Raw genomic sequence first — 17,145 nt, 5'->3', positions numbered from 1 at the left:
GCAGACAAATTAGCTCCACCTTATGTTCCCTATGTGGACTCATTTCTAACTACTACGCCAGCTCCAGCTACGGATGAAATGGATGCCCCCTTTTCCTTTTCTGAGCTTCAAATTGCTCTCAATGGTCTAAAAGATACAGCTCCAGGGGAAGATGGCGTTCCATATTCATTCCTGGTTAACTTAAATGACAAAGCTAAAATTTATTACCTTAAAATAATCAATAAATGTTTGGAAACTGGTTCTATCCCAAACTCCTGGAAATCTCAAATTGTTATTCCTATCCTTAAACCTTATAAAAATCCCCTTAATTCAAATTCATATAGACCCATAGCTTTGTCATCTACTTTAGCTAAAGTTACAGAACATCTCCTTAAAAACCGACTGGAATGGTTAATGGAAAGTAGAAATATTCTCCCCTCCTCCCAATTTGGGTTTCGGAAGGGTATGAGTACAACAGACAGTCTCAGTGTATTAACAACAGATATTAGATTAGCCTTTACAAAAGGAGAGTACCTTGTGGGTGCTTTTCTTGATATTGCTTCTGCATATGATAATGTCCTACTTCCGGTGCTCAGGCAGAAACTACTTAAGCTGAGTGTTCCCTCGAGGATGGTTCATTTCATATGTAATCTGCTGTTTTGCAGATATGTTCTGGTAAAGCATCAGAATAATTCTCTTCCCCCCAGATTAATCTGGAAAGGCCTCCCTCAAGGCTCTGTTCTCAGTCCTCTGCTCTATAGCATATATACCCACGACCTGGAATTGTCTGTTTCTAGTTTTTGTACCATTTTACAATATGCTGATGATATTGTCCTCTATCACAGCTCAGGCAGTATAGAGGAAGTATCCTGTCGTATCAATTCTGCTTTGTATTATCTAGGCCAGTGGCTGTCTGACCATGGCTTGTCCCTATCAGTGGGCAAATGTCAGGCAGTGGTATTTACAAGGAAGAGATACCTCCCGAACCTCAACATCTCATTTGAAGGTCAAGCAATCAATCTTGCAGTTAAAGCTAAATTTTTAGGTGTTTATTTAGACACACGACTGAATGGAATTGCTCATTCTGAACACATTATCAAAAAATGTGAAAAAGGCATCAATGTACTACGAGCAATAGCGGGAGTTTGGTGGGGTGCTCACCCCTATACTTTAAAATTATTATATAATGCCTTAGTACGTAGCCACATGGATTACTGTATGTTTGTTTTAGAGCCTTTTAATAAATCAGCTGCTGAAAAGTTAAATAAAATTCAGTATAGATGCCTTAGAATTATTCTAGGTGCAATGAAATCCTCCCCCACTAATGCTTTGCAGGTAGAATGCGTTGACCCTCCTCTATCCATCCGTCGACAATATCTATGTGACCGCTTTATCAGCAAGATGTTACAGCTGTCATCCCATCCTCTTTGGCACCGACTAAGCCAACTATCACACGCACCTTGCTCCCGTAACTCGTCTTCCTACTTGCTAGATAGTTTCCTAAAGTATACCAGCCTTCCTAATCCCCTGACATCTTTCACAATCAACCCACTATATTCAACCCCATTTAAAGCATTAATATACAACCCTTCCATCATCACAGATCTAGGTCTGAGTAAAGGATCCCCAGATACCAATATCAAACTACAAAAGCATATTAGTCAAAATTGGTCAAATCATCTTATTATATATACTGATGCTTCAAAGCTGTCTCCAGAAGGTTGTGTCGGTGCTGCATGTTGGGTTCCTGTTTACAGAATTGTTTTAAAATTTAAATGCCCTCCCGAGTCTTCTGTGTTTACCGGAGAGGCCATTGCTCTTTTGGAAGCAATCCTGTTTGCACTGTCCCATAACGTACAACAGACGGTTATTCTGACTGACTCTTTAAGCTGTTTAATGTCTATTAAAGAAAACCCCTTTCGCAGCAAATCACGATTTCCCATTATCTTAAAAATCCGGAAGGCTCTGCTCTCTTGCAATCAAAAAGGACTATTCATCTTACTGGTTTGGATTCCAAGCCACTCAGGTATTCCAGGAAACGAGACTGCTGACTCATGTGCCAAAACAGCTGTTGAGTCAGGTTCTCTAGATCATTTTAAAAATTCATCGCAGGACCTATGTACTCTTGCCAAAACATATATGGAAACAGCCTGGAAAATTTTCTGGAATGATTCCAAATTGGTTAAGGGTAAGTTTTACGCTACCATCCAACAAAACATACCAAGACAACCCTGGTTTTGTCACTCTCGGAGTACAAATCGCTGGACTTCATCCACAATTTCCCGATTGCGTCTTGGTCATGCTAGCACACCTGTACATCTGGCCAAACTCCGGATAAGGGACAACTCCATCTGTGAGTGTGGCTTGGATGAGGGCACTATAACTCATATTATTTTTAACTGTCCCAAACTTACCTATCCCCTCTATGACGTTCTTCCTCCCAAAGTCCCCCGTCCTTTGAGTGTTAAATGTTTTTTAATGTTTGTTTTCAGTCCTTATTGTAGATTTTTATGTAAATATATAGTAAGTAATAAAATTAAAGTATAATGTACAAAAAATATCCGTGTTAGATATATATGCATGTGTTGTCTGTGCTGCCTTAGGTTAAAGAGCTAACTAGCTAATAACAACTATTTCTTGGTACAAATTCAAAATTAACTTTTCATTAGTTTCACCGATCAATCTCCTTCGTGCCTTCTTCATCTACAAGACATTGGCGAAATACCTTGTGCCCAGTTGGCACAGACAAAAGCCATAAACAAGAATTGAATTGAATTGATTCATATTTAATTTCACAAACAAGTAAATGAAATAGTCCTATTACTCATTAAATTAATACAGTTTTGCAAAGGTTGTTCATTGTTTTCATTGGGTGTGTTCACAAACAAAATGTTTTCAACAAATCCCAACTATACGAAGCTGAAAACTCATCTGAGATTAGCTATAAATCGTCTTAAATTATTAGAAAAGAAGAAAACAGAGTTAGCTCAGAAAGCCCGTAAGGAAATAGCCGAATATATCGCTGCGGGAAAAAGTGAACGTGCTAAAATTCGTGTCGAGCATATAATTAGGTGAGTACTGCAGAAATATTTTGATTTGCGATAATTGACTGCAGTGTCGTAAAGTAAGGTAAAGTTTGTTTTGTCAATGTGTCATAGATCGCTGATTATGATGCCAATCATTCATAATATCATATTTTTCTATTAGCAGCTGCCTAGCACAGGATTCCTATCTCATAGGAGGAAATCATCATCATTAGGTACTTTACAACTCAATGAAAAATATTTTAAGATTTTTATTAAATCATAAGTCTAATACTCATGTCTTCACTTGCCATACAAATAGAGAAACCTAGAATTGTGAAATTCATGTGTGTATGTAATTTAAAAAAAAAATGTGTAAGATTTTAATGTTGAGGTCCCAAGTAATTGGAATAGGCACAGTATACTTGAACCCAGCATTTATAGACAAGCCTAGACACAAGGTGGAGTATGGAGGACAATATAAAAGGCTAGTAATGTCCAATGATTGAGGCAATTTTATAAATATTCAATGATTGGGATAATTAGTGCAATTTCTCAGTATATCAGGATGTTATATTAATATGAATATGTCTTTGTATTAAATTCATTGCATGCTGTTTCTGAGAATTGGCAACAGAACAAATAATAGACAATTTTATTTTACCACTCTTCTCTGCTCCTTTTTTTATGAGAGTAACATCACTTGAACAGTTCTTTTTATAATTCAAGAGAGGATTACATGGTGGAGGCAATGGAAATAGTGGAGATGTACTGTGATCTGATTCTGGCCAGATTTGGGCTAGTAACTCAGATGAAAGAACTAGATGAGGGGCTGGGTGAAGCAATATCAAGTCTGATATGGGTGGCCCCAAGGATGCATACTGATGTCCAGGTACTGGTAATTTGTCGTGTTAGACTGTTGACAGAGTGGTTTTGGCTGCCAAGATGAAATGCATTATGCTTTATTCAATCATGCAGCTTCCCACACAAGTCTTCTCCACTTTTGGTGGTTTGTAACATTGCTGATAATGCCAATACTGGTTGCTTAAAATAACCTACTGTATATTTATTTATAATTTATTCTTTACATAAAATCTGTTTGAATAGTGCTTATAATACTTAAGTGTGAAAGTGTGTTTGTTACCTTTTTTTCACAGTGCAACACTCAGAGCAATGTGATTTTTTGTTTTAACATAATTTATGGCCCAGATAGAAACATGGCCAACTTTAAAAATACCTGGTTCTTATGGGCTAAATATTCAGGCACAGTTTTGTAACTGCTATATTATGTTGCTATAATTAGATGAAAATTGTTTTAATATATTGTTTTGTTGCGTAAAACTGGATATAAGCAATAGACACACTTAAATGGCCAAAGTGATATTTGCATATTGCCTGAAGCAAAAGGTACAGGGGTATTTGTAGTTGAGTATATGCTTTTTATAACATAACTGTTAATTTTCTTTAAACTCTTTTACTACATAAAATACACTATACAATCGATGCATTTCTTAATGACAATGTGGCTGCTCCGCTATTGTTGTCAGTACTGTCATAAGAGTCTTAATGTTTTTTTTAATCTTGCGCGATTTTAGTCTTAGGTAGTTTTTTATTGTATTAAATGTATCCTATGTCCACTTTTTTATATAATCTGAGATGCCAATCTATCTCTAGCTAGATTTCATCAAGATTGGTGCAGTGGTTTATGTTACATAGGTAAAAAAACAATACCTTTGCGTTTATATAATATAAATATGGTTAATTATAGGAACTCAAGATAATATCGGACCTGTTAACAGTAAAGTATGGCAAAGTGTACGCGGACGCTTGCAGGAGTGAAAGTGTGAACACAATAAGTGAAAAGTTGAGACACAAAATATCCGTTCAGAGCCCACCAAAGATACTGGTTGAGAAATACCTAATTGAGATTGCTAAGAACTATAATGTTGAGTATATACCTGATGAACAGGTCATGAGGGAAGAAGAAGGTAAATTATATTGTTTTCTTTGTAACTGTACAATTCTGTAACCTTATAGTTTTCACTAGTGGTTAGGGCTTCCTTTTGGGGTGGATGAGATCGATCCGCTGCATTCATCTCCTTTCGGGAGATATGTGCGTTTTAAATTTTAGCATTCAAAACATCAGACCTGCTTGCTCGGAGATCTGCATAGTGTATCACAAAGGTGTGTGGTGCCAGAGCCACTGCCAGTGTGATGGACTACACAGTAGGGTCTTCTGGCCTGTGATGGGTTTATTATGATGATGAGACACCATGTCCGTCCGTCCGTCCGCGACTTTATCAACCCTTTATCGGCACACTAAAGAGCATGGATCTTCTCTCATAACTGGAAGAGTTAAGGGTGTAATCCACCACCCTGACCAAGTGCCGATAGTTACTTTTTTTTTTTCCAATATAAGGTAGCCCTTGACTGCAATCTCACTTGGTGGTAAGTGATGATGCAGTCTAAGATGATAGCGGGCTAACCTGTTAGAGAGTATGATAGTCATATCCCCTTATCAGTTTTCTAAACATCGCACTAAATCGCTTAGCGGCACGTCTTTGTCGGTAGGGTGGTAATTAGCCACGGCCAAAGCCTCCCACCAGACCAGACCAGGGAAAATTCATAATAAATTTCCAAAATCCCTCTACCGGGAATCGAACCCGGGATCTCCTTTAATTCAAAGCACTCACCGTTGCGCAAGGGAGGTCGTCAAAATATAAAGGGATTCCACACCTTAGCGGATTGTAGCAGTAATGTTGATAAAATTTATCGTGCAAGTTTGGATGATTAAGATTCTGTCTCCTATTTTGCAATTTTAAAAATACGCGTGACTTTGATAACGTTCTGAAACATATTTTCAAAATTCTGAAATGATATCATCAGTAGGTACAAGTAAATCGCATCGGATGAGACAATGTTTAACTCGTGTTAATGAATTCGAGAAATATTTATTTTCTTTAGGACCTTAATCTAAAATTAATATTTTTCGTGTCGTCCAGAAAGATTATTTTTATTTAGTAATAATAATGAACGACTGGTGCGTGGAAATAAACGTTTGACTTTTTTACCCTAGGTAGAGACGCAATGCTGATCGACATCAACGGGCCACCGAACCCGCCTGGGTTTATCAATTACCCGCAACCACCGCAGATGCCGCAATTGCCTAACCTACCGCCGCCGCCTAACGTCACACCATTCAGCTATCCATCGGTAAGAAGCTGGTAACACACTGGAAACACTCCACTTCATCTCTTGTGACTCATAGCAGACATGCACGACACCACACATAACGGATACCCGACGACATGTGTCTATGTACTGTAGTGGATGATTGTTTCATCATCTCATCATAATGATAAGAGGATAAATAATAAATAAATGATATTTATTATTTTATGTACTACTATTTATTTATTTATTTATTTATTAATCATCTCAACTGATGATAAGAGGATTCCTGCTGTCTCTCGAAATAAGAATCAATTTATATTTATAAGGTTTCGGAAGATGTGTCGATTTTTTATCTATGGTTTTTTTTTTCATCTATCATTCTTAATCTGTATAATATTTTATTTGTTTTTATACACGCCTGAAATAAAATAATAATAAATCGTTTCTAAATTTAAATTATGTTGGGCAGCAGTTTTTTGAATAAAAACTAAAATAAAGCTGAAGAGTGTGTTTGTTTGTTTGTTTACTTCAACGTGATGATCTCAGGAACTACAGGTCCGATTTGAGTGTTCGATAAACCATTTATCGAGGTAGGCTATGAATGTTATATCAACACGCGAAGACCAATAGGAAAATAGCACGAATGAAGAATTTTTTTTTTTCTTTTGAGAGCTACCGCTGCGTGCGCTGCGTAATCGGTTCAAGTTTCGATAAAACCATGTATGCAAAAGCTGTTCCCCTTTAAAATTCCTAAGAAAAAGTCCGTTACAACATATGTCTATCTTTTGAGGTTGCCTTATACACAGATGAAGTCGCGAGGGACCGCTAGGTCTTACATAATATATACACAGTTTCTTAGTTAACTTTAATAAATGATTGTACTTTTTCTTTCCCTCGCATTTAGCAACCCTCCGGAGGTAAAGCAGGCGGGTTCATCGCAAATCATCCTACCTACGGCGAGTCAAGCAAGCCTATGACCTACAATGAACCCCCCGGAATTGACTCTAAATCTATGATGAACTCCTTTTTGCAGGTGAATTCACTATCCCTACTAATACTATAAATGTGAATGTAAGTTAGTTTGTTACGCTTTCACGCGAAAACTACTAAACCGATATTCATAAAACTTTTTATACATATTCTTAGAGGTTATAGAAATAATATAGTATACTTTTTATTGAAAAAACAAATTACGTAAGATAAAAAAATGTTTGCGAAAAAATCTCAAAATCTCATATATGACTATAGGTGTAGACTATGTAGCAGTACGCTGCCTCCCAAAATTACGCGGGCGAAGCCGCAGGGCACATCTAGTACTTAATGAATTATTTAGATATAGTGTTTGCAGCTAGTTAAATTATCATAATTAGTTAATAAGATAATGATTTTATAGTTTTTTTTTATGTATAGATGCAAGATTTATTTCACTATTTTATCGCATTAGTCGCCATGTTACATTTATTTATTATCTTTTTACTAGTTGGTGTTTAGATATCTAGGGTACTTGTAACATTTTCTACTTAATTAGACAAAGTATGATCCTAAAAGATTCTTATGCATGCATGCACAGAAATTGTATGATGATCAATAAAAAATGGAAGTGCAAACTAAATTTTATATTGCTTGTATTTAATTCAAATAACAGGGTTTAGGTATTTTTTAGGGGTGCTTGATGAAGCTGACCTGATTTTATGTGGCCCTTTCAGTTGATATAGTTTAATCACATAAATGTGCCTAAAAAGTGGTTTGGTAAACATTATTTTTAACAGACTTCAAAAAGGAGGAGGTTCTCAATTCGTCGGAATTTTTTTTTAATGTATGTTACCCTACTCCAAGACGCCTGAACCGGTTTGTTTTTTTTTTTTTTTTAAATGTCATAGTTTTAGGCGGTCCCTAAATCGGTCTAAGCTAGAAAGTATCCTGGGCGTATGTTGAAGTCGGTTTTTTTTACTTACTTTATATTATATTCTACAATCGGTTAGGTACAGACTGAATTACCTGCCAATTAATCTTTATATTCTACCAGACGCATATTTAATCATATATATTTTTTATAATCTTAAATATTGTACTCTTGAACTTGATAGGCCGACCGAGTTTGATACCCGGTATGCACCTCTAACTTTTCGAATTTACTTTCGGTTTTAAATCAAGCAATACAAATATAACTAGCTTATACTGTAAAAGAAGAAATGAGGAAAAACCTGGCATGCCTGGGATTTCTCCTTAGCGTGTGAAGTCTAGCAATCTGCACTTGGCCGCAAGTCCACCACGCTGGTGGACTACGGTCTAAACCCTACTCGTTTAATGGGCCGTTAATAGATGATAATGATGTTGAGATTACCACAATCTGGATGGCAGGTCAAGTTTCTCATACTCAGTAATTCCAAACTTTCACCCCAGCACCCTCTTAAAAATTGCCTACGCCTTCTTGAGACAATAGATTTTTTGTGGAAAACAGTATGAAATAGTATAAATGTTTGCATGTTAAAAATAATTACTGTTATACTTACTCTTAACTACACCAAAATGTTAAGCACGATAGTGCTATCCTTTTCAAATGGATCTTTGTAAAGAGGACAGCAATAGTAAATGTATGCATGTTAAAAATGACTACTGTTATACTTATTCAAAATTCATTTATTTCAAGTAGGCCTAATATAAGCACTTTTGAAACGTCAAGTCTGTCTGTGTGTAGTGACTCTACCACCGGTTCAGAAGGCAGATTCTACCGAGAAGAAGCCGGCAAGAAACTCAGCAGTTGCTCTTTTCCAACATTAAAAATTTACACTTCTCTTACTCTTCATTATACTTAAATGTTAAGCACAATAGTGCTATCTTTTTCCAAAGGGATCTTTGTGAAAAGGACAGCAATAGTACTTTCAGACCATTCTAAATAGCAGTTGAGAGAATTTGTATAACGGTATTGGCATCATCGCATTTACAGAACTTTCCAAATAATATTACCAATTTAAAAGTATGCCTTTCTTTTTACCCTTTATTATTTATTTATAATCACATAATTATGCCGCACGCAGCCTGTTGTCCTAATGTGGACTTTAAATCGTGTTATGTAAGTACATATTTCAGTGGCACAAAAACAAAAACTTTAACTTTTTCAGGAGGAAATGAACAACCTACCTCCCGCTTATGACAGCATTGCGCATGATTCGGTAACTTTTTTTTTCTTTTATTTCATACATGTCATTATCATATTATATTTGTTTAGGTCGTAGTAGTTAATATAGTTGTCCTAACTTATTTCGTTGCATAGTATTGCTTCTTTTGTTTTGAATATAGGTTGGTAAGTTGAATGAGCATTTTACAATAATTCGCAAGCAAGAACACATAGTAAATATATTAAGAAATAACATCTTTATATATTTGTTATGTAAATCACGGCAATAGGCGCGGCAAATTTGTTGTATAGGTAATTGTAAAAACTATTGCGCTGAACTCCTCACATCTTCCTCCGAAGAGTGTGACAGGGACAGATGCAGGTCATACCGATTTTACAAGTAGGTACGAAAATTCGTATTTCTTTATTTTTTCCTCCAAAACTGAGCCGATTGAATTATCTTTGGTATGAAAACTTTCGGTTTCTTTTACTTTCTTCCATGTCTATTTTTTTTCATACGTATTTTTAAAGGACTGTTCTGAACACGGCTGTAAATATAAGTGAATTTTTGGTCATCATCAATATAAGCCTGGGCTAAAGGTTCTCCCAGCGGTCATTATCGTAGAGGATCAGATTTCCTAAATTAATCAGCTTTAAGAATTAGGTAAATTATATGAATTGTATGGCAATGACTTCTGCTCAGATTTTTCTTCCGTCACCAGAAATCAATTCTTGCATGAAATACAATTGAGATATACATCTTTATTTCATTGTTTCATACTTCTCTTATGATGTGAACATCTTTTAATTACTTTTAAGCGTAAAAAACAAATATGTGCGAGTTGCAAACGAAAGGTCCACAGCGAGGTGCAATATGTTATCTTCATATCAACCCAATACCGGTCCACTACAGGACACAGGTCTCCTAATAAAATGAGAAGGCCATACCACCACGGCCAAGTGCGAATTGGTGTACTGAACACTTCTTTGATAACATTATGGAGAGTTTCAGGCACGCAAGTTACCTAACGATGTTTTCCTTCACTGTAAAAGCAAGCGTAAAAGCAATATACTCGGAAAGCGTAAGCAATTCAAAAACAAAAGAAAAGATCTAGAAACATTTCGAAGTATGCTTATTCTCTGTAGTAATTTGTTAAGTCGTGGCTTCACTCGACACAAACACGTCACGTACCTGTACGTTAGGTTCACGCGCGATTATGAACTTTACGGACCTAGTATTAAGGTTCTTTGTAAAACTTCCAATTATTCATCACCTTTTGTTACAGCCCACAAACGTGCCGACTCCGCATGGATCAACATCGTACATACCAAATCCACAAGTTCCAACACCACAGCCAAGACCTAGAGCACCCAGGCAAAACAATTACTTTCCCGAGCTACCTGAGCTACCGTCAGTGCCGTCTGACCTGCTCTTACCTTCCGTACCGCATAGTACTAACTCCAATACATCAAACAGCAATGTACTGGATGAGATTGACTTTGAAAATCTGAATCGACGGTTCGAGGAGTTGAAGAAGAAGAAGTGATACACAACATATTCTCTGTATAATTTTAAGTATAAACCGCGCAGTTAAAAAACAGATTTATAAAATGCACGCTATGTCACTCACACAGTACTCGCATGCCCTTATATTGTGCGAAAGAGATAGCAGAATATTGGCCACCTTTTATAAATTTATTCTTTAAGGCCGCAGGTTACATACATATATACACATTATTTTTAATTATAAATCCTGATTAAAGGACTTGAATTTGGAAAATTACTATGTCGATTGATGAATGAAAATATTATCGCTCATCTATATTGTTCAGCAAGACGCAACTTTTATAGCCCGCTATAACGTTTCACTAAGATCATTATAATAATGGAGGTGAGTTACCTTGTTATCGTTAATTGTTTTACTCTTAAGTTGATCAATAAAAAAAAAAAAAGAAAAAAATACGCGCTTTAATAATAATAAGTCATCATTGAAAATTATAAACCAAAATGTACAAGGTGCAAACAATGTATTATAATTGCTTTATCTTATGTAAACAGTTTACCATATTAGCACAGTATAAAAATGAGATACAGTAGTTCGATCTTTCATCTTCGGAACATTGTATCGGGTCGAGGGAAGGAATGTAAAAATTAAATAAGCGGTCCATCTGTTACGTTCTACTCAACAATTGGAAATCACGCTACCTGGAATAAACGTGCGAATAATTAAATATAGATTAGATTTTACTTTAAATGTGTCACAAACGCCGCTTGATTTACACTTTCCCTTCAGCCGATTTCGACTAGGCTATGTTTACCGCCAGGGCTATCTATTTTGCCGTACCTAAGCTAAATTGCGGTATCTAAACCGCGTCGACTTTATCTTGATTATAATGAATCTATTAAATAATTTAATATATATCTCGAAACTTATTGTTATCAACTTAAAAAGCATATCTTATTTTTTTTCCTTGCACTCGAACTGAAAAGAATTTAATATAAATTATATACTAACGTGAGCAAGTACTAAATAAAGATTTTAGTTTATTAACATCAAGAGTGTGAACCATTGTTAAAAGTTGGGTTTACTGTCTAATCATAATACATGACAGTGCAGTATTGTAGTAACGGAACGAGTAATGTGTGTGTTCTAGCACGAGGCGACGCAATTCCTAGCTAGAAGTTTTGTTAAGCAAACGCAGTTTCGTTTCAAAACTGTAAATGGTATTGTAAAGAATAATTTGATTTGGCAACGATTGGAAGAAACCGGATAAAATGCGGTTCTATGTAAGTGTACACGGGGTTAAGAAACTTAGAAAAACCTTATCCGCTCCCCGCACCGATACTTAGTTTAAGATAGAACATGAGCGGTCAATCAACCGCATGGAAGGACCTCGAAGACAAACTGGTTAAAACTTGTTTACGAACTAAAATTTAAAAATTTGTATGAAATGCATCAAAAGTGCCTTATTAGGCCTGTTTGAATAACGTAATTTTTGTCTTTGAACCGAGCAGCTGTTACTAATTTTGGTCACAAAATCTATTTAACCGAACGATGAATTAACCAGTATCAAGGTTCAAGAAAAAATTATGAATGTATTAATCTATTATTATAAAGAGCTATTCATTAATTAAATACTATTACGTAAACTAATATTTCGTTATCATTTTATTCGAATATAAAATAAGATAATTTTTTCATAGCATTTAAAGGATAGTTATTATTACCTTCAATTTAATTAAAATACCATAACCTCAGTAGGAATTATTTTATACTTTTGTATATTTAGTACGCCTACTTGTAAGAAAATGAAATTATATAAATTAGAAATGTGATAGTTCAAGGAGAAATAAGATAGGCAGTGTTCATAAGTAAATTATATTCAATTTGCAATAGCATCGCAACATTCATTGTTCATATATGATTATTAATTGTGTAAAATGTTATTTTAATTTTAATACATCATTAAATTACAATTTGTTATTTTATTTCATATGAAACGTTCAGCAAAATATGCAGCTAGTATAGGCCGCGTCACGTAAAAAGACTTCTGACGATCGACCTGTGCGATATTATAATTATGTTTCAGGCCTGATTTTTCAATCTTTAAGTAGTCTAAAACTAAGTAATTAATTTGACGCTTGGGTATTTGTTGCATTATATGAAATCACTCAAATTTTATATACTTACTACTATACTACTATATGACTTTTAACATTACATTACATTTGACGTAAAAAGAAATGGACAACGGGGCCAATGTGCGTACTAAAAGGGGGTATTCCTCAACCGGTATGACGTACGCTTCCAGCCTACCGTCAGAGATATTTTTACGTAACGCGACCTGTAACTGAAGATCATCCGGGACATTAGTTAATTAAACAGAGCACGATATGTTTTTGTGACCTAAAGTTCGACTCCTTAATTCAAATGCCATGTATATCTTTATTTACACAATTTCAGAAAAGCAGGGGTTCAAACTTGCATCAGAGATGAAATCGCATTCGGAATTCATTGCCAACTTGCCCAGCGATGCTGTTATTACTATTGCACTGTTACGACATTTCATCTACTGGTAGCGCCATCTAGTTGTAAACATTGTAGTTTTTATCAACTTTAATCTGCAATCCTATCAACCTGAACTTAAAGGCGACCAAAACACCCGATTTTTATTTATTATATTACTGTTGGACCAAGCTGACAACCTATTCGATGGTAGGTGGACGACAATCGCCTAAAAACAGTGTATCAACCTGAGGCATAGGTGTTAATCGTCGTGAGCCTGTTATTACATTGGGAACTATGCCCTTCAGAACACCAGCAATGCTTTAAAGCAGTGATAAGTATAGTGTAAGGCTGCCCGTCCACCGGAGCGGAGCGAGGCAGTGGAGCCGAGAAACGTACTAATGCGGAGCGCAGTTGCGTACTGTGTCTGGTTCACTTAAGAGCAGCGGAGATTTTGTGCAATCCTATTGGTTAATATTTCTCCGTTTCTCGGCTCCGCTCCGGTGGACAGGCAGCCTTAGTACGAAACTACTGTTAGCGCCATCTAGTATTAACATAGTATTAACATTGCTATGAAGCGGCCGCCAAATTGTATACGATGTTTTGTAATACTTTTCTTTTTTTATGTACTCTTTGTGGTGTAAAATAAAAGTATATTCATTCATTCAATCATTGTAGTTGCGATCTACTACAACTTCCAATCCTTCAGGCCCAGGGAATGCAAGAAACGTATCCTACAAAGTGCCGTCCTGTGTCTATCAAATTAATGCTTAGGTGTAGCCTCGCGTGCCTGTAATTACTTTGGCAACCATACAAGCGAATGGCGGGAGCCCACGGGTGGCCGCGATGTGTTTTGTATACACGTAAAATAAACAGAATTATATTTATAAACTGAATTTTCTTTATGATAGAGTTTACTATATAGCTAAAATAACTTATGACCACTGTGAGAGAATTATAATAACTTTCCCATTCATACCAACACTAAAATGTCGAGTGCCAGAAGAAATAATGTCAGTTAAAAAGGACGTCATTTGTTGTTGACATTAGAATTGCGCGAATCTAAGCTTTATTCGTAGGAAGTTAAGGTTTTTCATAAGTATAAAGGTTTGTGTCGTTCTCGCATTCTTTTTTTATTTATAATTTATTATTTATGGTACGACTTCAGCTTCTGTAAATTACACTTTCTATACAGATAAATTATTTAGGAAGCCATTACCGCTTACAGAACCATGGTAGTCTAGGTATTTTTTGGTACACATTTCTCTGAATGGTGACGCAACAAAATAAAGAAGAAAGTAGCCTAATTTTGCAGTTTTGAACCTTATGAATAAAAACATAAAATTATTTGGCCCATCAATAGGATAAGTATGGAGGTAGTACTTCCCTGGACTCAAAGTTTTACCACTTAATTACATGGGTTTGTAGACTAGTATGTTGTAAACTCCTTGAACGACGAGCAAAATGACTTCAGGGCGAGCAAAAAGTTCGGAGAATACTGTACTTTTAGAGATCTGCGGTATTCGCCACACATTCAACAGATCTTTATATAGACCAAATAAATAGTACTAGTAATAGACCAAATAAAGGCGGCGCTTTGGCCACGACAACTGTGTATGGCCTGATTTACACTTCGTTAAGTTCTGTTGCAGACCACGAGTGTTAATAATCCATTTCTCTTACCTATGTTTAAAATTTAAAGGATATTTCATAAAGGAATTCTTTTAAATATTTAAAAAAAATATTAATGTAAATCTATCGGTTGTTAATATACTACAGCGAGTCAAGTGGCAATTTTACATCGAAATGGACGTGTAAAGTTAAAAAAATATGGACGGTTTTTTATAAATAAATCCTTTATTATTATAAAAAGTGTTATAATAAATTAATACAATAAAACAAGTATGCCGGACACTTATACACTGTACAATACAACGTGTAAATGAAAACCGAAATAATTCAGAGGGTTCAGAGGTACTTACATATGAAACCGAAACGCTAATAGCTTTTGAGTAAACCATTGCCATAGTTTGTACAGAAAGAAATCAGATAGTCCTAAAATCACTGCAAACGTAAAATCTAGTGATTCCTGTCACTGTCGCGTCGCGTAGCGTAGGTACTATGCGCGTGTCGGTCTTTTATCTTCAATAGGGTTGTCATAAGTAAACTCTTAGAATGTTTTGCATTCGTTTGTATGCAAAAACAATATGATTTCTTATGAAATATACTTATGCACTATACAACAGTATTTCATAATTCCGTTTCATGTTGTATATCTATTTTATGTTATACTACGCAATTGAAGAGTCGAGTGCCTTGCGTGAATCCAAGCGGCCGGGGTGCACTTGATAGAGTAAAATAAAAAATTATATTTGGCTCTAGTTGCAAGGCAGCTTGTAAATCAAGTAAACTCTATATACCTTATCGGTTTTCAATTTACTTTCTCACTATACTTATCTACTTTCTAAACACTCGACCAATGTAAATAGGGCATAAGTGCATCCTTGCTACTTATCGAAGTATAAATCAGGCGTTACTAACACCATAATTGGTCTGTGGACGAGATACGTGTCAACGTCACATTATTAAATTAATGAGTAAAAGTTTTTCGCCGTTTTATTTATAGTTAATTTATTTTTACCTGTATTATATTGGTAAAACTCCATACTTTGGAGTAAGAAATATGAATTAAATTAAAATTAAAATATAACTTATTTTATCTTGACCGGCGCTTAACTTTATCTATACCAAAACCCTCGTTACAAGATTGCTCGTTGGTGGTTTTCGAGTATTAAACTCTGTGTCGTCAAAGTAAAATTGGCCAAATATCTCTCGTTTTAGAGTCGCAAATTGTACACTTCTGATTTTTTTTTTAAAACATCTCACGAAAGCCCGAGCTAAGGAATTGTAGAAAAAAATGAGCATTAACACAATGCAAATAAAAACCATTTTACTTCGATGATACAGTTATTGAAAAACGACTCCTCTATTGCCTGCAAGCTAATTTTGTACAAAGACTACTGTGTAAATATAAATATCGTTAGCCGCTGTCAAGAAAAAAATAAGTTATATTTTAGTTTTAGAGTACGATTCGTGTAGTATCGGAAGAGCGGGATCTGGTGACAATACTGTTTCCCACTATAATAACTGTAACTAGATTAAGTTGATTCCATATAAATCAGAGTTAACTTCGACGCGACCGAAAGTAAGTCAAAGTAACTTGCCGGCTCGGAATCTGCCGAACCGGTGGTAGAGTCACTACAAACAGACTCACTTGACGTTTCAAAAGTGCTTATAAGCTGGCCCTACTTAAAAGAAATGAATTTTGAATTATTTTTTTGAACGTAGGTAGAAAATCTCAAACCAGGCACTCTAGTGTGAATTTAGTTAAGGGCAATTATAGGTGGCAAAATAATTATTAATTTGGTCAATGTAATTAAAAAAAAAAGTTTTTTTAATCGTGAAAGTTAACTACGATTTGTATGATATCGAAAGAGTGCCATCTAGTAAAAATAGCAGGAAACAGTATAGTCACTAGATGGCGTTATTTCGATTCCATTGAAATCGTAGTTTCTCACGATCGAATAAGTTAACGGAGGCAGAAAATCTCATACTGGCTGATGTTAAGTGCTTATGCGGTCTAAGATGGAGCCGACTTGATGATGTCAGTTCACTCTTGATTCGTTTGAATCCAAATCATAATAAAATAAAGAGTGATCTGCTGAGTTTCCTGCCGGCTTCTTCTCGGCAGAATCTTTCTTTCGAACCAGTGGTAAACGTTTCAGAAGTGCTTATAAAACTACTTGAAATAAGTGAATTTTAAAATTTATAGGTGTCAAATATT

At 35.5% G+C, this 17,145-nt stretch overlaps 1 protein-coding gene across 2 annotated transcripts; it reads left to right on the top strand.

Annotated features, from left to right (window-relative positions):
* The first annotated feature begins 2,761 nt into the window (after positions 1–2,761).
* Positions 2,762–12,772, top strand: LOC120626094 (IST1 homolog). Of its 2 annotated transcripts, XM_039893385.1 has the most exons (7): positions 2,762–3,050; positions 3,732–3,894; positions 4,771–4,990; positions 6,079–6,215; positions 7,081–7,209; positions 9,299–9,349; positions 10,581–12,772. In XM_039893385.1, exons 1-7 carry the CDS (start codon positions 2,869–2,871, stop codon positions 10,839–10,841), a joined length of 1,143 nt encoding a protein of 380 aa, XP_039749319.1. In that variant the 5' UTR covers positions 2,762–2,868; the 3' UTR covers positions 10,842–12,772. The 2 variants fall into 2 exon arrangements, with proteins under 2 accessions (XP_039749319.1, XP_039749321.1); XM_039893387.1 differs by lacking the exon at positions 9,299–9,349.
* Positions 12,773–17,145: the final 4,373 nt, after the last annotated feature.

The sequence above is a fragment of the Pararge aegeria genome, chromosome 8 (genome assembly GCF_905163445.1).
Source record: "Pararge aegeria chromosome 8, ilParAegt1.1, whole genome shotgun sequence".
Taxonomy (NCBI): domain Eukaryota; kingdom Metazoa; phylum Arthropoda; class Insecta; order Lepidoptera; family Nymphalidae; genus Pararge; species Pararge aegeria.
Note: the sequence above shows the minus strand (reverse complement) of the source record. Positions and strands in the feature narration are given on the sequence as shown.